A 22,184-nucleotide genomic window follows, 5' to 3' on the forward strand; every position below is an offset into this window, starting at 1 on the left:
TTAGAAATTGTCTGAAGCGGTTATGATGTTAATCTACAATAAATTCGTCCTAATTGTCTCTATTTTGTCTGATACTCTTCATGTGTCATGTTCTCTATGTCAAAGAAAAAGTGAGGAAAGGTATTCTTTAAAAAAAAAAAAGATGGGACACAAAGAGAGAGAAGAAAAAGGAAAAGAGAGGGAGGTCACACCGACTGCATCTTCTCAATTTCACAAGGAACTTGACTAGGCTGCTGAAATGTTCAGAATGGTAGACAGAGCCATATCTGTTCACCTCCCGTACGGACGTCTATTGATTTGTCAGGCGGCGGCCGGTAGGCAGAGTGCATTACTGGCCCACTACACATTACTACCTGACTACGTCACTCACCAGATATGGTTGGGGATGTGACGGCTTACGAGTTGACACTGAATAAATTGGCTGCAGAGTATACAGCCAAACCCCTTACCCGCCCCACCCCGAAAGTATCTCTCTGCACCGGCAGGTACTGTCATAATTTCCATCTGTGCATACATTAACTCCCTCTGCTGTTGTAGGGTTATTGATCCACAGGGTAATTACATGCACTACAATGGCTGCTGCGTTGTTACGGCCATGTGCCACTGAAGAGAGCCAGGTGGCAAGGAAACAGGTTGCAATATGTCTTGTGTGCATAATTCATTCCTTCATTCACTCATTCATTCATTCGTTCCTTCATTCATTCATGATGCAGTACCATGTGATAATTTGACATGTTTAAACTCTGCCGTGGGTCTGCCAGAAAAGATACAAAATCTGCCACATCTAAAACTTGATAAAAACTGAAGTGTGACGTAGTGAAAGCCTCTAAGATCGCAAGCACAGTAGAAGTAAATATGAATTCACAACATATCAAAAATACCAGGCTACCTATGTTCACATCTAGCTTTATGAGGTGCCACATTGCACAATGGTCCACTTAATGGTACATTCCATGTATCAGTGCATTTACAACTTCATACCCGGTCAACTGAAATAGGGTCAGTTTTATTGTCAAGGGTCAATATGGTTTGATGTGGCTTATACATGATCTGTTGACTGCCCTGAGTACATTTGTAAATGCAGCTTGGATTTCTTCCAAAATGTAAAGTGTGTGTTACTGAAAGTGATTAGTTGTTCTGAGTCTCCCATTTTATTTGGTGTTCTTGATGGATACCATGTTTTGCAAAAGGAGATGGGAATAACTTATCTGTTTAAATGTTGAAGTAGGAAAGACAGAAGACAGTATCATGTGAAGACACCATATGATCATTCTAATTACAATTCCACTTTCTGTATTTCTGTCAGTGCAATTTGCTTTTGAGACAGAGGAAAATTGTCCTTGCTAAAAATATGTGGATGTACTATTCACAGATGCAGACTCCCCCAGAGAACTAAATTACAGGCTCATCATGTACAATTTTTACAGGGTGTATTTATAAACAGACAATCAATCAGTGCTTTTGTCATGCAGTACTTTTCTCTTATATGGGTGACTTCAACTCAATAAATATCACAGACTCTTGCCAGTGTGAACACGCTGCAAAAATTGTGGCAATTTTTGAATCCCCTGAATTTTATTGTGGATCTTTAAAAGTGCATTACCATATAGATGCAGAATGTGCCTGATGTGAAGTATCTAATGTGAGTCTGTGAATTGTGTTAAATGACCCTTTTAGAGCACCAGCGTTCAATTCTCCCTATCCCTGGGTAACCCAAAGGACAAGGCAGCTATCCATGAAAGTCCAAGGCATACTCCAAAATGCATGTAGGCATGCACCATGTATATACATTCAAGTTACAGTTCTCTGTGAGGTAAAAATATAAAATTCCAATGTCCCCTTGTGTGAACATATGTCCATGATTTTCTCATTCTAAAGTTAGGACTTGGGGAAAACAGGAGCAGAGATAGGAAGAAAGAGAGAGAGATTTTGTGAAGGGTCTCAATTCAAAATCACTGTGAAAATCTTGTTTTTATGCTATTTTGCACACTGAGGAGTTTGGGTGTATGCAAGTGATATAATGTTGTATACCTGATAAATTTTACACAAAGCCACATCCAGTGTCTATCGATGGTTAATATTGTTGATGAGCTGTAAACCATTACATCAACATTCTTATGGCTGATATTTGTTGAATATTGTCATCTTATATTTCATCATGACTTAGAATATCACCTAAATATGGCATTGGGCATGAATATGACATTGGGCACAGCACTGAGACTGCAATGGACATACGGCTTTACTGTTGATATCATCAGTAGCACCATCAGGGCATCTTCAGTGTTATTAATATGTCATCTATATAACTGTTACCACTATGATTATTACTGATTTATTACTGTTCATTAGCAAACTCCTCCAATGCACACACAGGCATATGAATATGCATACATATACACATGCAAGCAAAGTATGCAGAATTTATGCCCTGGGGAGCATTCATCATTTAATGATGCAATATAAAATGCCCTAGAAGAACATTTCATTAAAGAAAATAGCACAGTAAACTGGCCACTGAATCCTGACCGTTGACCTTCTACGGTGTATCCTGACAGAAATCCTCGCCATCTCCCATGTGAGATTTTGTCCTCCTTCAAAAATAAGAGGCTATAATTACTGACCAGGCTGAGTAAACAGATTTGAGATGGCAATGAATATTGGCAGGCACTATAAAATACCCACTATATGCTGGGGTTTGATAATTGGATTCCGGTGAGAATTTCTGATATTGGGGTATACAGTGGAGAGGTTTAGGTGGGTGGGAATTGGGGATATTTTATAGGGGCTTTGCTGGCAGAGTATATGCATTAGCTGTGTATGAGGATGTGGTGCCAACGGGGCTGTGCTTGAATGGCCTTTTTATATGAAGCCACCTGCCGTCGTCGGCTGGTAGTCAACAGTGGCCCACCACCCCGTGCGTGGGATAATCATATGTGCGTGGAGCACGCTCGTATGGTTTTTCATGAATGCATACTCGTTTGCAGTGCATGTATACAGAGATGGGGAATGTCGGTCCTGTTCCGTATCTATGCATGACCACTGGAATATTAATGCAATCTCATGCTGTCCCTGAACTCCCATATGTTCATTTGAAACAGACGTACAATTTCTTTAATTGTCATCTTAATATCAGTCAAACTAGTGAAAGCTTGCTAGAGCTTTGTGATCAGGTTCATTGTCATCTTTGCCACTTTTCAGTAGATTTTATGATCCCATGCACAAGCTATGGTTGCAAACCAGGGCTTTAAATGATGCTTTATGGATAGAGGAAAGCCTCATGTGGAAAACTTTTGTACTGTAAGTGGATCGATTTATTTAAAGCGCAGTCCTGTTATATGAAATTCAGATTTATTGTTGAATACTGTAAAGTGTGTTTCGGTTTATTTATTTGTGTGTTGTGTGTGTGTGTGTGTGTTACATCTGGGTGTTTAATCTAGGCATTCAAACATTTGTCATGTCCATGTGTTATTAGATTGTTAACTTCTGATGAATTCAATCATATTCCAGTCTTCATTTCTAAATCAGTCACTCATATGACTACTGATTAATGCTTTTCATTGACTTCAAATTTAATCAATTAGTTTATTTGTTGATTTTGTACATTCATTCATGTATTCATATGCTCATTTTGGCTGTGTGTTGTTGTTGTTGTTGTTGTTGTTTTAACCATGCACAATTCACCATTGATTGGCAGTATGCCTCAAATTGCCAACAGGTTTGAATTGTCTTCGTGATTAAATTCCGTAATCATTCTCAGTTGAAATTGTATCAGGGCGGTGTTTCATAAAGCTGTTCGTAAAGTTACGAAAGACTTACGAGCGACTGGTGATCAGTTCTTGTGCTGAATTATGGAAATTCTGATAAGTATAGCACATCAGAACTGATCACCAGTCGCTCGTAAGTTGTTCGTAACTTCACGAACAGCTTTATGAAACAGGGCCCTGGTGGGTTTGTAAAATGAGATCTTTGCTGTTATGAGTGTCATACAACACTACATGTAGTGAAAGTCTTCTAAGCACGCCAGATGACATCACCACTGGCTAGTCAGGCCAACTTTGAAATGTTTTTGCATTTATATTTCATAATGAGATAGTCTCCTGGTATATTGAATCATTTTTGCATCCCATGCATTATGTTAGTATACTCCCCTTAGTAATCAGCAACCAGCTCTCATTTAACCCGTTGAGGACGAGTCCCGAGTATACTCGGGCAGGGGTCTATGGGAAATGCGTGTTGTAGTAAAATCAATCCGTCCTCAACGGGTTAAGCACTACCGATGGTGACATAAGAATGCCTGCATGGCCATTGCCCAGAAATGGCTCCGAACATTTCAATATGGTTCATTGCTTTCAAAAAGTTAGCCAGTTTCCTATGCCATGGACATTTGAAGCAATTTCTGTCATATGTATACTATTATGTGATATGAAAATCAATACAATGATAGCAATTGCCCTGATTTTATTTAGCGCATTTATACAGTGCCTTTATTGAATAGATTGTGTTCATGTCCATGATCTATAACAGTAGTTACAAGAGATGAAATCGAAGAGATATCCAGGGATCTCGCCAGCGTATATCACCCTTGTCGGCCCCGACAAGCGTGCGGTTTGAAGAAGCAATTGCCGACAAGGGTAACACCACGCGTGAACTTGCCGACAAGGGTAACTTGCTTGACGAGCTAAGTTCGGACCAATTTCTCGCCTTTTTCAGTTTTTATTATCTGGCTAGAAAAGAAGCTAGATGTTGAAAGCAGCAGCAGTTTACATACTTATACAAGCGCAAAAATTTACCCACACAGTCACCGCACCGATCACAACAACGCGGCTCAACAGAGCGACGTACTAGCTGATACCAGGGAGGTCTCACCTCCCTGCTGATACACACCACATCACACACTTGCTCACTCACATGCGCTCTGATTTGGGATCCACACACACATGCACAAGCACCCAGCCGGCCACTTACCTAGCCGCCTGCGTGTACAACGGTACAGTGTATATTGTGAGAGGGAGAGAGAGGACGGAAAGAGAGGGTCGGAGGCCGAAGGAGGCTGAGGAAGGTTGACACGTGCTCGCTTGTTGTCACGCTTGTTGTCGGGTTACGCAAAAACAAACGATATGAAATGCATGCCCCCCTCCGCCAAAGGTTGTATTATTTTTTTTGGCTGCTTTGGTTTGTTTGTTAGTTTGTCTGCCTGTCTGTCTCTCTATTCGCAAAATAAGTCAAAATTTGGGAATAGATTAGGATGAAATTTTCAGGAACAGTTGGTTGGTAAAATGGCGCAAGGAACAGATGATTAAATTTTGATAGTGAGCAGGATTTATAATACCACCGAAATTCACCGCCAGGATCCAGGATCTTTAGACTTTGTTTCGTATATTTGAAAGGATTCGTATCAATTCTTTAGGAAGCTGGCCATCGGCAATGACGCAAAATTAGATGCGTTCAAAGCATTGCCGCAGAGAGAAAATCAACTCCATTTTTCTTTAAAAAAAGAAAAGAAAAAAGAACGTGCGATGGAGTAAGCAAATGCAAATTGTTATTTAGGTTTTGGTAGTTTCAATGGGTTATTTTTTTTTTAATCTAAAAAGCCATGCGTTCCATTTTAACCTTTTCAATTTCTACGGATTTGTAAACGTCATTTCGTGAATATTCCATTTTCCTTCTCCGGGCCGAAATTTATAGTAATTCTGTCATGATGGTCTTTCAAGTTCAACATATACGTAATGCTCCACGTGCTTCTGGCTTGGTTTGTTGAAAGGTGGGTTAGGGGGCCTTCACGGGCAGAAAATAAATGATGATCATTCATCAATGTTCCCAGTTGGTTTACATGCTATGTACACGCTGTTTACGACCACTGAAGCAAGGTGGCGGTACGCGCGACATTCTTTATCTGACACCTGGCTTTCGTGGAAATTTCATGGAAATTTCCACAAGCCATGATATCAAGTTTCCCCACTGCTTGAGGTCGTGCTTTTTTTTTTATTATTCATTACGAACATCAATTTGTTCAACTTGAAAAGTGTAGATAATTTGCTTTGAGGACGTGTTTCTTTCTTTTTTTTTTCATTGCAGCATCGGTAACATTTTGTTTTGTTCATCGTCCCTGCATGGCAGGGGTTCATGGGAGGAGAACGATAGGAATGACTGGGGAGAAAATAAACTGAAAGAAGGAAGCATCTTTTGAGCGAGCTGTCTTTGTTTTTCTCTACACCAGCATCAGTTATCGCCACCAAGATTCATTTTTTTTCGTTACTCCGACAGATTAATGATAAAATGATGCTAGATTCTTTATTCTGAAGGTTCGTTAATCCAAAAATGATTAAGAAAAAATGTCCGTTCATTTCACGACGAAATCAGTTTTGTTATTTCGAACGTTCTGCCAGTGAAATTTCGGAATAAAACGACGGTACAAAATAGCGTGTTTTCGTACTCTAAGGGTCTGTTATTCCGACAGAAGTAGTAATGATGAAATAATAAATTGTAGATTCTTTATTCTGAAGGTTCGTTAACCGAAAATTGAATAAAGAAAAATGTCCGTAAATTTCAAAACGAAATCAGTGCGTCATTACAAACGTTTTGCCAGTGAAATTTTGGAATAAAACGACTGCCCCAAAACAGTTGCAGTTTTCTTACTCTGAGGGTTCGTTACTCCGACAGATTAATGATAAAATAATGCTAGATTCCCTATTCTGAAGGTTCGTTAATCCAAAAAATGATTAAGAAAAAATGTCCGTTCATTTCACAACGAAATCAGTTTTGTTATTTCGAACGTTTCTGTCAGTGAAATTTCGGAATAAAACGACGGCACAAAACAGCGTGTTTTCGTACTCTATAAGGGTCTGTTATTCCGACAGAAGTAGTAATGATGAAATAACAATAGATTCTTTATTCTGAAGGTTCGTTAACCGAAAATTGAATAAAGAAAAATGTCCGTAAATTTCAAAACGAAATCAGAGCGTCATTTCGAACGTTTTGCCAGTGAAATTTGGAATAAAACTGCCCCAAAAACAGTTGCACTTTTCTTACTCTTAGGGTTCGTTACTCCGACAGATTAATGAAAAAATAATGCTATATTCCTTATTCTGAAGGTTCGTTGATCCAAAAATGATTTTAAAAAATGTCCGTTCATTTCACAACGAAATCAGTTTTGTTATTTCGAACGTTTCCGTCAGTGAAATTTCAGAATAAAACGACGGCCCCAAAACGGTTACAGTTTTCTTTTACTCTGAAGGTTCGTTACTGCGAAAGAATAATGATATAATACTTTAGATTCTTAATTCTGAACGATCGTTAATCGGAAAACGATAAAGAAGAAATGAAAACGGTTACAGTTTTCTTACCCTCAGGGTTCGTTACTCCGAAAGAATAATGACAAAATAATACTCTACATTCTTAATTCTGAATGATCGTTAATAGAAAAATTATAAAGGAGAAAATATTCGTTTATATCCAAACGAAATCAGTTTTGTTATTTCGAATGTTCTGCCAGTATAATTTCGGAATACAACAACGGCCCCAAAAGGGTGTTTTCTTATTCAGAAGGTTTATTCTGAATAACGATGATAGATGATAGATTCCTTTCTGAAGGTTCGTTGATCGGAAAATAATAAAGAAAAAATGCTTGTTAATCTTCGAACGAAATCAGTTTTATTTTGAACATTCATCTGTAGTACCGACCTTTGGTGTTGTTGTTGTTTTCGATTACAAACCTTCGAAGTACTCAGTAATGAATCGTTTCATTTTATGATTAAACAAACCTTCGGAATAATGACCATCATTACATTTTTGTATGATATCTCTTTGATGTCACGGCCAAACTACCGCAGTATACCCAGAAAGGAAAGTGCAACGATGTCCCGAAAGTTCTCGATCGCTTCTCGCGCATCTGCATGCAATAGGCCTACCACGTGGTCGAGCAGACGGCGAGAAAGCAACACGGCGCGCGTTGTTGCGATGCAGAGGCGGCTAATTACCGGTATTGCAACAGTGAAACAGGAAAGGCCTAAAAGAATTCGGAACCTCCACCACCGGCACCTACTTCTCTTTCATTTATTATTTAGGAACTGCCGCTAACAAAAGGTATGGAGTTTCTGCATTGTTTCTGTGAGAATATGCCCCTCACAACGTTCATTACATCTCCGTGAAAATGTCGCATTTAGTGGCATTTTAGCGGCGATTTATCTGTGTTGTATTGAGCATTAGCGAAGGCTTCCGCGCTTCCCGTACCCACCCCCAGAACAGCGCGCATAAATGCCGACAAGCGTGAAGAAATTCCTGGCGAGAACCCTGATATCAACTGTAGAGTTATAAAATCATGTTGGGCATGCACAAAGTGAATACTTCCTCTGAAAGTGTACTGAGACAAGGTCTTTGAAAGCTATGTAATATTTTGACTCATGGACATTTCATTTTTCTCCTCAGAGTCAGGTAAATTGTATAATTAGTCTTCATCTACAACATATTTCCAGCTTGTGGAATGCAGTACATATTGTAGGAGCAACCTTCATAGGCGACATTTTTAGAGAATTGAAAAGACTCTAACTTCTGGTGTCCATGTAATACTTATATGGTATATTTTGAGCAAGAGTGCATCTAGTGTTGCGCTGAATGCACTATGACTTTTGTTCTGAGGGACTGCTAAGGTACGTAGCTAACAAAATGTATCATATTGCTACAAGGCCTTGCACATTCCATGCAGTTGCACACTTTATTTCCATTCTATGGAAGTACGAATACTGCCATCCGTCCTCATGGAATGCATTCACATGAATTAAAACATGGCAGATAGTGTGTTATGGCAGATAGTGTATTATATCAGAATTATAAAAGACCTTTTTTTTCCTTCTGAAATCCACATTGTATTTCATCTCTTTCTGATGCTGATGTTTTTGTTTATTTGTTATTGTGGTCATGATGAAGTTTTAATTGGTTTGAAGGTTGAGTCCAGGTGAACTTAGAATGATATGCATGAAATGCTGTATGCATTGTACAAGTCGGGCTTGAATTTTTACACATTTTTTTTCACGGAAGCATCCATGCAAACATTTGCACTGTGTTTGTTGCCTGTATCAGTGGGCATGATATTGCAAAATATGCAAACTGCAACTCTCATAAATTTTCTGATATATCAGCAATGTAAACAGTTGAATATATTGTATGCAAATAATGCGGCAGTGTTGCAGTAAGGCCATGATGGTCATTTTATGGGCTGAACTTTGGCTTTGTATGTGGCTGGGTTGCAATATAAAAGACAGACGGCAACAGTTTGCTGGAAGATTTTTGTTCCACTTATAACCTTGAGTTCTGATGACTGATTTTTATTCAAAACCTAGCAGGAAAAAAAATCATATTAGCAGCACATATATATGAACACTGGTGTTTCCTAACTCTTCACAAATTTTCTTTGTTGAATGTTGCTGAAAACATTGCAATGCATAGATATCAATCTTCAAGCCAAACATTGCTATTGTAAGCCATTATAACAGTCTGTCTATGGTTCAATCTTTCTGTGATTTAGTGCATTATTGATAGTGCACACACAGATATGCCTTCATGGGACTGCACATACAATTCATGTTGTTTTCCCAAAGGAAAAAAAAAAGTTGCAGAAACCCCTTGCTCTTGAGCTACTAATGATACCCACATATAATGTAACAAATGATAGACAGTTCATTACTTTTCTGGAATTTCTTACAATCTTGATGGGATATGAAAGTGAGGAGAAAACTGGGATGTACATTTATAATACTTATAGTAGTTACTTTGTCCTAGATGTAATGTGCTCATAGTCATACTCTATTCTGCTACAGAAATATTTACGCATATATGGCAATCAAGTGGAAACACCGCTTGACAGCAGTCCTTCCCAGAGCAGACATTCTCTATGTCTATTTTGGTTTTCAATTTGTGTTACTGCTCAGGTGGACAAGTATGTTCTATGGGGATCATAGCTCCCAGGGAAAGGGTGGTGCCAAGGGAATCAACGCGGATGATAGTGGAGAGCAGCCAATGCACTCAAGAGCAACGGTAAGTGACAATATTTCAGTGGACCTTTCCAATTTCAATTTCAATTTCAATTTCAATTTTATTTTCATATTTCTCGATGGAAAATACATACACGTAGAATATAACAAAATATGATAATACATTATGTCCAGCTTGGATATACAAGAAAAAATACAAACATAAACTAGAACATAGTGGTCAATTGTCAGTTTCAATCAAAGTAAAAGAATGCCATAGAGAAATATGATGGAACCTACTTAAAAGTGCCATGTATCCTGCTTGGTACTGTATCTTTTTTTTTTTTTTTCAGCTGATTGCTAATGCTACCCATTCAGAAACATTCCTGAAAGTTAACTATTCATTCATGAAATCCATTAATTGTACTACATACTATTATCTTCCCAATAAGAACAAGAGACTAGATTTCTCATACTAGGCACTGTAGGTACTGCAGACAAAATTTACTCTTATTCTCTCAATTTTGTTGTTGCTGCTGGGTTGTGCATTTTCAGTGCATGATAAAGATTGTACAAGAATAATGCTTGATATAACATGGCATCATCTAAACACAGCAAAGGCATATTCATAATATTTATTATATTTTTTTGTTAATCATAGAATTTCATTTTTCAGAATTCTTGGTACATGAGATGAAGCAATCCAACTGATCATACATGTGAATAATGTTTGTTCAATAATACAGTTGCAAACTGTTATTTACCATTGTATGGTATATTCATTACTTTGTTCGTGTTCTGCTTATTTTTGTCATTGCAGGGATTATGTGACTGGATTCCAGCTATATTTAGGATCAAGTAAGTTTGTTGTTTATGAAATATTTGTAAGATGAAATACATTAGATCATCCCTTTGTTGTTGTGTTTATTAGTTGCCTCACAGTGTCCAAGAATGAATCAGGCTAATGTACATAGCATTAAAATTATCCAAATTATTGTCATATTTGAATGTTGGGTTGATATGTAGTGACTGAATTCCAGTGCAATGAGGAGACAATTGAGTACATTCTTGACACTGAATAATGTAAACAAATATTTATACATTTACTGTGGAACTTTACAAAATTTATTTCATATGATTATCTATCTTTGACTTTGAGGTAAGATATTAAATGAATTTTCACAGCAGTAGAAATAGTGCAAAAGCTTTGCTCACCAGTTTCAGTGAGTCTGATGCAGAAATAAGGTGCATTGAATCAAAATATAATCCCCCAGCAACCCATCTTTCTTTCTTTTTTTTCTCTGGTGCCAATTATCATGCAAAGATAAACTCATTTGTTATTTTTGGTTCAGATTTTGTATGACAGTGGGTCATCGTCCTGCAGGTCATGCATTTTGTGGTCATCCTAATTTTCCCTGTCATGAATAATTCACTGAGTAGCATTTAGAGCAAACTTCCTGGCAACTATGACTGGGGCTCAGAGAGGTTTTATGGCGCTGTATCCATACCTCAACAGTCCAACATTGTATCACTATAATCGACTGTGCCTTTGATGTTTAGCTTTCTTTGTGCTTGTGTAAAGATGAAATGCCAAATGAAACTTATAATGATGACAAACGACCTGCCCAAGTGACACTTCCCAGTGATTAATGTGTCCGTGTCCGTGACATATTCATTGTTCTATGTCTGATTGTGTTGTTGTAGACGTGGCTGTAGGAAGAATCATTGAACACACACACACACACACACACACACACACTTTTCTCTTTGTAGATTTTGTGCCCCAGAAGCTTGTAAAACAGTACACACACAGAAACAAGCTATAAATCATTCTTAAAGGCTTGATGGGAAGAAATAAACTTTGTATTCACATACTACGTAGGGGGGAAAAAAAAGTATGGAGAGTACTTATCATAGATATGTGATCCATCCTGCATCATGAAACCAGGAAGATGGGGCCAGATAATTCTTCTTTATTTTCCCAGCGGTCATGGGAAAAAAAGACATTCTAATCAGAATTTAACATTTTGAACCACTGGAATAAGTAATAAGTCAAGTAAAGTTGAATTGTTAGTTTTGATTTTTTTTTTAAAAAAAGCTGGGGGGGGGGGGCTTTGAAGTCACTAGTCTGTTGAAGTATTGTAGCATCACTTCTCATCAGGCGTACAGCAGAGACAATATCTTCTAACCATAAGAACCGCTGGGAAGGAATTATTGTGAAACTTTGCTACCCATTTTGATAGTTTGCATGATTCTTGCAAAGTGTATATGCAATTGCTGACTGGTACTAAATATTCTTTCAGAGTATTCTTATAGACATGTTGCATTTAGATAGTAGAAATGGGGCAGAAAAAACAATTTGAAATGAAAGGAATTTAGTCCTACCTACAAAAAAAAAAACAAAACACAACGATCTGCACCAAGTGTTAAGGTAAACCATTTCAATAATGAAATGGTTTACCTTAACACTTGATTTGACTTGATTTCATTATTGAAATGCTTATAATTCATGTCCAAGTACAGGAAGTTGATGATGTCTTAACCTGTTGAGGACAGACTTATTTTGCTACAACATGCATTTCCCATAGACGCTTGCCAGAGTATACTTGGGACTCGTCCTCAACAGGTTAAGTTTGCTTGATTGAAGTCTTGTTTTACCCTCCCTCTTTGAATACCTGACCAGGGATGCAGACATACGGAGTAACTCAGGACCGGATGCAGTCCAGTATCTCCAGTTCCAGCGGTACCTCATCGTCTTCATCATCATCGTCACTTTCCTCTCCCTAGTGGTCATCTTACCACTCAACTTCAGTGGTAGCCAGGAGCTGGGGCCAAACAACTTTGGCCGGACGACCATCACCAACATCCCCAACCAGTAAGCTTATCATAAAGCAACTTAGGACTCTGACCAATTTTTTCCTTCTTACCTGTATTCATTCTTTCTTCTTCTTCTTCTTTTTTTTCATGAATAAACTTTCTATGTTTTTCACCAACTTTATTGTCATTAAAAACAGTTTCTTAGTTCTGATGCTGGATGCATCTTTAAAACAAAATGGGAAACGTTTTCCTTTATTATTGTATTGAATTCATATAGGTGTCATCTCCTTTCTTTCATTTTTTTTTTCTCCTGAATAAGCTTCCTATGTTCTTCACCAACTTGATTGTCATGAAAAAACAGCTTCTTAGTACCAATACCTGCAAGTCCTAAAAACAAAACAAATGTGGGAAAGGTTTTCCAGTATTATCGTATTGCATTCATAAAGGTGTCATGAAAATACATGATAAGACATGTTTTTTTTTTCTCTCTTGTATGAAAAAGGAGGTTTACTTCCAAGAGAAAATTGTTTTGAATGAAATTCATCATGTGTCGATGGTGAAGCAAATTCAAAGGAAATCAAGTCAATATCTGGCTAATGTTGACAGAGTTGTGGTAGCTGAATTCATATAAACCAGCTGCAGTGGCGTCTGTTTGGCTCTTTCCGGCTCCCTTTTTCATAAACTGATGTCTCATCAATTTTAGTTGCTTTTATTTCAGTCCCTCTTCTTCAAAATGGAATCAAATTTAATATGGTTATATTGCAGTCTTCAGCTCATCTTCCTAGTTTTATAAATTTAGATTGCTCGGTAAGTACTACAAAGACCGATGTATTGATGATGTACCGATGACTTTAAAAATGTTATTGATATCAACACAGACAGAAATGCGCACTGTCTGTCTGTCTGTCTGTCTCTCTCTCTCTCTCTCTCTCTCTATCTGTCTATTTGTTGATTCATTTGTCTCACATTCTCTCATTTTTTCATCATTTTTTTCCTCTTTTGTCTCTTCTCTATGTTTCTATCTTTTTGCTTACTACAGAGATGGCAAGTTATGGGTTCACACAATCTTCTGTATGTTGTACTTTATCCTCGTTGTAATCTTCATGCGCCACTTCTCCACTCATCTTCCCTACCGTGAGGAAACAGACACGGTAAGATAACCATATCAAGGAAATGATTTGAAATTATTGGGGTTTTTTTCTGTATTCTTTTTATTTGTTTTGTTTTGTTTTTTAGTTAGGACTTGTGTGTAAAAAACATGCATTCATCAGTGAATATATGGATGCCAAATTCATGAAATTCTTCCATCAAGATCTTTTACTAAAACACTGATCAATTCAGTACTTAATTACATTGATGTAGGGCAATTTGTAAATCAGTTGCAAAGTATATGAATGCCATTCTTGCAATCATTAGTCAGGTGGTCATTGGCAATGTAGAAGACTATGTCATGTACTCTGCATTTACTAGAGATTTTATCGAGAAAAAACGTAATTTCTTTTTTTGAGAGTGATTCATGGAATATGTGTTTGTATGAAGTGTGTGTGTGTGTGTGTGTGTGTTTGTGTGTATACATGTGTACATGTGAGTTGCTGTGAAGAGCTTATGTTGAGAATTGTGTGTTGTTTGAAAGCACATTGTTTAACCTAATAGTAGGAGTTTTAAGCAAGGGTAGTGCATCTCTCAGCATGATATATGCAGCTCTGTTCAGGCCTACAAGTTTTATTTGCATGACATTTCTGCAACATATTGTTGACCTAGATTTATACCTCTCTGCCAACATACTCACCACACTTTAGTGAAGGTGTATAAGAAAATGCATTTAAGAACTCTGTCTCTATAAACCCCATTTATAGCATGTGTTTGAAGGTGTGATAAAGCAAGATGAACGCACTAGTGCCCTCAGCAAGTTGTAGTTTTTTCTGCCACATAATCGTCGGTTGAGAATGATACGGGCGTTAAGTTGCCACAGAGCCCATAGTGTTCAAGACAACTTAACGCCCTTCTCAATCTCACCCGACGCAATCTTGCTCATTTCTCAACAAATCAATGACTCTCTTTGTTTGTATGATTAAGTTCTTGTGGTCATACCAATTTAGTTTTGTGACACTGTTTGTCATTACCAATCATGCTTTATCACACACTCGTACTTACGAGTTTGTAAAATGCATGCAAGCTATGAATGCCATCCTGTCTTTTTGACGACAAAAAAAAAAGAAGAAGAGAAAATCATTTAGTTTTTGGAGAGAGGGGCAAGAGATGTCCAATGCTACTGCACAATGAAACAGGTTCTCCCCACCTCTTGTGATATTGATTGGGATTTCGCCCAATTTTGTTTCTTCTTATAGATGTCTCGAACTCTTCTAGTATCTGGCATTCCTTTGGAACGGACTGATGCAGCCCTCATCAAGCAGCATTTCCAGTGAGTATAGTTTCCTTTTTGCTCTGTTCTTGCCCCAAATCATAGCCATCTCATGAAAATTTCTTTCTGTAGGTTGCAGTGGCCATTCTGTCAATGTGTACTTCAGTATTAGCTATTTCTGTGTATGGTGTCTTTTCCAGTTGCCTCAGACTTCATATCATTTTAGAGTGAATGCTTCATTAATTTAATAGGGAATTGCTTTTAAGGAGTGTTATGCTGCCGTGATTAGATGAGGTCTTGAACTCATTTCTGTTACCACTATTTTGCCAATGATGATTAGTATCTTAGGACCAGTTGACCCAAAATGCTGCAGACCATCCATTTGGGGTCACTGGGGATAATGGCAAATGATCCTTGCCAGCATGTATAAGAGCTTCATAAGCTTTTACAGTTGACCCAAAATGTGGCAGAACATCCCTCTTGGGATAATGGTAAATGATCTTTTACAGCATGTATAAGAGCTTCGTAAGCTATTACAGTACCATCATCTTTTAGTATTAATAGTTGTGCAGAGCCTGATGCAATGCCTGATAATCTCAGTAATCTGTGTTCAGTGTATCCCAGTGTTTTCATTATCTATAGAGTGTTATTTATTTTGATTATTAGAACTAGAAGGGCAATTTATACAGATTTGTGACAGACCTTATGGCTTGATAACATTCGTATTGTTTATCTGCGGAATCATTCACAGAGCCTACTTCTTACAATTTCATTATATAAACAGGTTTCTGTTTGAACATACGGTAAAGTTTTTTTTTTTCCTAGTTTCATTTTCATATATTGGTAATTCTAATTTTATTGATCTTAATCAGCTTCAAAATTATTGATGTAGTGACCTTCTGTTCTGAGCTACTTGTTGAAGATTGCTTAACATAGGAAAGCAAATGTTTGAATGATGTGAATTGTAAAATCTTACATTTGGCTTTTTTTTTTTTTAACCATTCATGGCATGCATAGATCTTTGGCTGTAGGGATCTAGTAGTATTTCTTTGCTCTGCTAGTAGATTTGTTCTGCTCGAACTAGGTTGATAGAAACTGTGATCTAAAGCAATGTTTCTTTGTCTCATGTATGGAAAATAAAAAGGAAAATTCCCCTCCAGATGTTTACTCAATTTAATAATTTACCATGTTTTCATGTGGAGAAAATGTGCAGCCTTCACAGTCACCAATTTTATGTAGTTTTGCTGAGGTTTAAAGCATAGACATAATGTCACTTTTGATCAGCTGCAGGTGGTAATAGCTATTTTGTTTATCTCTCTATGCAATCCATGATTATGGTATTGTATCATGGCATTCTTTGTCATTTCATCAGAGATTCTTCCTTTTCTTTGCAGAGAGGCATATCCAGATGTTGTTGTGACCGATGTCCAGTTTGCATATGACATAGCACGGCTAAAGAGACTGGACACCCAGAGGTATGCACAGCAGACACAGGAAATATTAACCGAAGACTGTAAACCTCATTCACTTGTAACAGATTAGGTGTTGTACCAAAATGTTAGTTGCTTGGCCCAAAGGCCCGAATTCATGAAGATGGTACCATCTTGTCCATGGTTTAAATCTTGTCCGTGGTTTAAAGCATGGACAAGATTGTACCACCTTCGTGAATTTGGGCCAAATTGTTGTAGTATTGAGCAGAATCAAACCTAGACAGAGATAGGAGAGTAGTGATCTTTAAACTTTCAACATTTTAATCTGTTTCTATTCAGATTAATTGAGTTTTATTGTAGAATTAAAAAAATATATACCCCAAATCAAAACAATGAATTACTAAGAACCTTTGTTACAGTGAACTAAAAAGTCTATGCATATGTAAGGTGTAGAGCAGATTTGTGCAGATCACCTCAAAATGCTCATAAAAATGTCAAACTCATAAACAATTGTGCATATTATTCTGCCACAGAGCTTAGCTGGCTGGAACGGGTTATTTTATGCAGCATTGCATTTCAGTTTGAAATCTACCAGGGTACATATCCCTCAACAACAGTCATGGCAGGAGGGAATTGATGATAACATACAAGTCTGTCTTTTTTACAAACAGTAATTTGTGTAAAACTGAACTTTTTGTAGGTGAGATTTTGGGCCAAGACTGCAGAGGAAATGTTGCATGCCTTTGATTAGTATTTTGTTGCAAATTGAAAGTTTTTGAAACCTCCAGATTTAAATTCCTGAGATTAATATTCCAGATCTAAATAGTCATACTGATATGCAAGTGCTCCTATGTACTATAAATAGTATTAACTGCAAAAGATGGCCCTGAAATGTGAAGCACTCATTTTTGTGATGTGTACCCTCGCTGTTTCTATCACACCCAGACGAGATGCCCACTTGAACAGGCTGCACTGTGAAAAGATCTATCAGAGAACTACTCAGCGTCCCACCCTCAAGCCGGGAACCTGTGGCCAGCTAGGGTGCGGGGGACCCAAGGTGAGTGATGAAGCACTAAGAAAAAAAAAAGAGAGCAAAGAATGTTTACTCTTGTTTTACACAGGTTATGTTAGCTCTGGCAATGTCAGTGTTTGTGAAAAGAGATCATGTCTTTCTTTGATCATTAGCATTATGGAAAATAAAATCTCATTTTATGAATTGATGCCATGTTGTTGTGAAAACGTAAAATCAAATAGTATCTGTCGCAGCTGAGATCCTGACTGCAAGTGTACCCCAATATTCTTCAGCTGAATCTGATAGCTTTAGCCTCTATGTTTCTTCTCCTCTCTTTCTAAAAGGTTTTACCTTGGGCCTTGCAGTTTAGCCAGTAAGGATTTTTTGCATCAAATTATATATACATATATCTAAATACTTAGACATCTTGTACCTCCTCTGATTTCACTCGTATGCCCCTCATTTTACCTTTTATTTGATTGCTTTTTATTCTGCCACCTTTTTCTGGTGATGGTGTTTTAACCCATCTTGTGCTAGAGCCTTTGGACAGTGTGTACAATGGAATGGGATATTCTGTGCCAATTAACACTCAAAGAGTTGATAGTGTGTGAGAGGGTACTACAGCCATCATTGTGTTCAACCAACTCTGTAGCTGCTGAAGTAGAAATGATGCTATTGAGGTTTTTACATATGTTTACATGTTCTTCCTATAATAATAGGTGATATTACTAGATAGCCAGTCTGTACTTAACTGCTTGAGTACAGGAATCAACTAGTTATGAGCATTGAAAAGTTTTCCACATATTGTGTTTTCTATTTATCTCATAATTTCCTCATGAAGGTTGATGCCCTCAAACACTATACCCATCATCAGTCAGTTGAACAAAAAAAAAAAGAAAAAAAAAAGGACAATTCTGCTTGGTTACCAAAGTCAAATTACTGTTTTAGTTTGGAACTTTTGTATCTCTGTAACTTTTAATTTTGTCCATCGTTTTTGGGCTGTCAGTGAATGTGAAAAGCATCATGAATGAAATTGTTATCCCAGGTCACTTGCTAGACTGGATGCCGACTTTTACTTTTTTAACAGTATTTTGTACTATTTTTCCTCTAGAAGATAATGCAGATTTCATGGAAATTCTGTTTTTTGCAAATTGTGTCACTACACGCGTGCGGGAGAGATAAAAACAGTGTGGTTTTTTTTTTCCACCAGAAATAGGCCTCAGATTACTGCAGCTCTGTTCACAAGGTTGGCATCTCTGCACTAGTACTGAGTTCTTCCTGTCCTTGAGATATCTTTGCTGTGTGACTTCATTGTATGTTTGTATGTTTTGTCCTTGTGATCCATTGCTGTATATAGGTGGATGCCATTGAGTACTACAGCCAGCTGGAGGAAGAACTGACCGTCACAGTGGCGGAGGAGAAACGTAAAGCATTGAAGAGCAACCTTGGCATGGCCTTCCTCTCTGTCCACAGTGAGGCCATGGCAGCAAAGTGAGTCCCAAGCAAACTAGCTCTGTAATCATATCACTATTGTCACTTTTGTCTTTTTTGTTTAGCCCTTTAACAACTGAAGATTCAGTACATAATGGCCTATTGTTCCCAGGAAGGTACCGCAATATTACTCCCATTTTGACAACTTTCTAAATTATGCAAAATAGATCACTGGATGTTTATTTTTGTCTGTTATAAGTTATGTTTATTCCCTCCAAGCCTATTAGGACTCTGCCAAGAGACTTGTGTGTCACAGAAATAATTCTGACATACTTTTGTTTACCTTCAACCTCTTTCAAATTATGTAATTATATATTCTATATGAAAACAATGAAAATAGCAAAGCATAAAACTGTAAAAAAGGGGACAACGGTTTTGGGCGGTTTAGGGAGTAATCTGGCTGGTGGCTTTGGGCAGTTCAATTACTAATGGGTTAAAAAGATTCCATTCACTTGTAAAGACACGATACATGCACTGACTGATGGGATGCCGTGTATGCATTAGAGTGAATTTCTCTGTGCTTTCAGTACTTTGGTATTGTTTGGTTTCATGCACACCATCTCCTTCTATTCAGTATTTGGTATCAACTTTTCATTTTGCGCCATGCTCTCCACAAAGAGAATGCTCATGATTAACCAGAGTAATACTGCATACAAGCAATACTGCATACAAGCAGTTATGTTTCTTTTAGCATCAGTTACAGTAATAATCAAAAATCTTGTATATGTGAACATTTTCCAGCTCATGAATGATATGCAGATGGCAGGTACAAAAAAAGTTGTACATGTATATTCTTTGTGTGCAATAAATGCCCTTAATTTGTTTGTTTGTTTGTTTGTTTGTTTGTTTGTTGAAGGATTGTCAATGACTATGCAACCCTAAAGACAGGCCCACCTACTGTGTCTAGTGTCAGTAGGCAGCTTCACTCCACAGTCTGGGAGGTTGACTTCGCTCCCAAGCCAGATGACATTATATGGTAGGTGGTTTTTTTTTTTCCCATTTCCTTGTATTATCTTACCACATAAGCTAGTAAAATTACCTTTTCCTTTATGTTGTTTGCAACAAAGTTGCTATCAGGTTGGCAAAGAAATAACGATGTGCTCCTGGAATGTCCTTTCCCATTTATATGAGATGAGAGGGTCTTTTAAGTGAAGTAATTATCTAAATGTTCAAGATCCAAGCCTTTGTATTGTCAATAGTATTAGGAGACCATCCCCAAATGTCTTGCATGATGTCCTGTGTATTTTACCATGTTTTTTTAACTCCCTTGGAACATGAATGTTTCTACTCATGAGCGTTTTGTGTGTGTATGTGTATGTGTGTGTGGGGGGGGGGGACTGAAAGCTGTATTGATTTTTTTTTCCTCTTGAGAGTGTAATGTGCAATATAAATTGTTACAGAACACTGTATATATATATATAACACAGTACTTATATAGCGCATATCACTACCGTGGTGTCTCTATGCGCTTTAAAGGAGAGGGATGAAAGTAGAAAGAAGAAATATAGTGTACAATGTGTGTACCATCAATGCAGAACCAAACTCATTCATAATACTTTTTGAACAGAAATGTCTTGAGAGCAGTTTTAAACTTTAACACTGTGGGAGCTTCTTTTATATAACACGGAACAGCATTCCATAGTGTGGGAGCAGCATGAGCAAAAGATCGCTCACCATAAAACTTTGTTGTAATAGCAGGACATTGGAGAAGATTTTTCTGAGTTGATTTTAAATTACGAGAGGGAGCGTACCTGACCAAGAACTTACTGAGATATTCTGGTGCCATTGAATGGCGGCACTGATAAGTCAGTAACAGTATCTTGAAAACTATACGTGACTGAACAGGAAGCCAATGGAGCTGTTTCAAAATGGGGGTTATGTGAGAATTCTTCTCTGTGCAGGTGATCAATCTTGCAGCTGCATTATGAATTGCCTGGAGTTTATGTAACTGTGAGTCAGAGATATTATACAACAAACTGTTACAATAATCTAAATGACATATAACAAAAGCCTGAACAAGCTTCTTAGTGGTCTTTACATCCAAAAACTGACGAAATTTTCCAAGCTTATATAAAGCGAAGGATGCTGATTTACACTGTACCTATTATTACCACACAGTGGAATATGGTAACTCAGCTTCTGGTATGTATGATCATGAAGGTCAAAACATTTTAGGTACAACAAAATCAAATTATCTTTGTGCAATATAACTTAATCTTTTGCATTAAATGTGACTGAAACAAGTTCATATGCTTGAATTGTAGTTTATATCACAGTTTCTTATTTTCCCATTTTAATTTTTTACATTGGACTTTTCCAAATATGTCATTTGAGACCAGCTGACTTCTTCTTCAAGTTTCCTGTGAGATTTAAGAAATAAATTATTAGCTAGGTCTCCAGCCATTTTCATTCAGATATGTATCATGTCTTGCCAAGTTTATCTTGTGTAATTTTCCTTTGCTCATAGCTGTTAATGCATGATTTGCCCTGTGCTGAGCAGAATTTGAATACATTGATAGATTCTTATTGAATTATGTCATCTTGTGAGTATTGAGTCCACTCTATGTGCCTGTCAAATGTTATCCAATTTTCTCACTCTGTTCCAGAACCTAGTTTCTCCAAGAAGTAATAGAAGACATAAGATAATACTTGTGTGTTGGTAGGTTTTTAGATAGATATTGCTTACTAGCTGCCTACAATATCTGGCACTCAAATTCCTCAGTTAATACTTTCCATTATAACAGCAATAATGCGGCCAATGACACAGTACCCACTTACTGATATTTGTGTCAGTAGTTTGTAGCACACATGATTGTCAGCATGCCATCTCTAACATGTGCTTGCCCTACTGCATCCTAGTCTGGATTTGAGCTGACATTATAGTGTTATGTTACAGTCAATCATACAGACGTTCATCACCCAGTCATGTTCCCAATCAAAATTATATTTATTATTATTCATCTAAAAGAACCATATGAGAGGTGTTAAGTGACGCTTGTCATTTCTCATACATGAACTGCTCATGGGAACATTGCACGTTTAAATTTCTACCCTTGAAGAGCGGGCTGCATGTACTATCTGTCCAGTCATTGCAAGTCTCGATG

General features: G+C 37.4%; 1 protein-coding gene across 1 annotated transcript in view; it reads left to right on the forward strand.

Annotated features, from left to right (window-relative positions):
- The window catches only part of LOC139737200 (calcium permeable stress-gated cation channel 1-like), a 64,272-nt gene that overhangs the window by 35,296 nt on the left and 6,792 nt on the right, over nucleotides 1-22,184 (forward strand). The window contains exons 5-13 of the mRNA XM_071647876.1: nucleotides 9,927-10,032; nucleotides 10,789-10,826; nucleotides 12,652-12,843; nucleotides 13,825-13,936; nucleotides 15,134-15,207; nucleotides 16,542-16,622; nucleotides 17,523-17,634; nucleotides 18,947-19,080; nucleotides 19,937-20,056. Of these exons, the coding sequence (XP_071503977.1) occupies nucleotides 9,927-10,032; nucleotides 10,789-10,826; nucleotides 12,652-12,843; nucleotides 13,825-13,936; nucleotides 15,134-15,207; nucleotides 16,542-16,622; nucleotides 17,523-17,634; nucleotides 18,947-19,080; nucleotides 19,937-20,056 (969 nt within the window). The remainder of the gene's footprint in view (nucleotides 1-9,926; nucleotides 10,033-10,788; nucleotides 10,827-12,651; nucleotides 12,844-13,824; nucleotides 13,937-15,133; nucleotides 15,208-16,541; nucleotides 16,623-17,522; nucleotides 17,635-18,946; nucleotides 19,081-19,936; nucleotides 20,057-22,184) is intronic.

The sequence above is a fragment of the Diadema antillarum genome, unplaced genomic scaffold (assembly GCF_040938485.1).
Source record: "Diadema antillarum isolate AM-2024a unplaced genomic scaffold, OU_Dant_1.0 seq00000685_RagTag, whole genome shotgun sequence".
In the NCBI taxonomy this organism is placed as follows: domain Eukaryota; kingdom Metazoa; phylum Echinodermata; class Echinoidea; order Diadematoida; family Diadematidae; genus Diadema; species Diadema antillarum.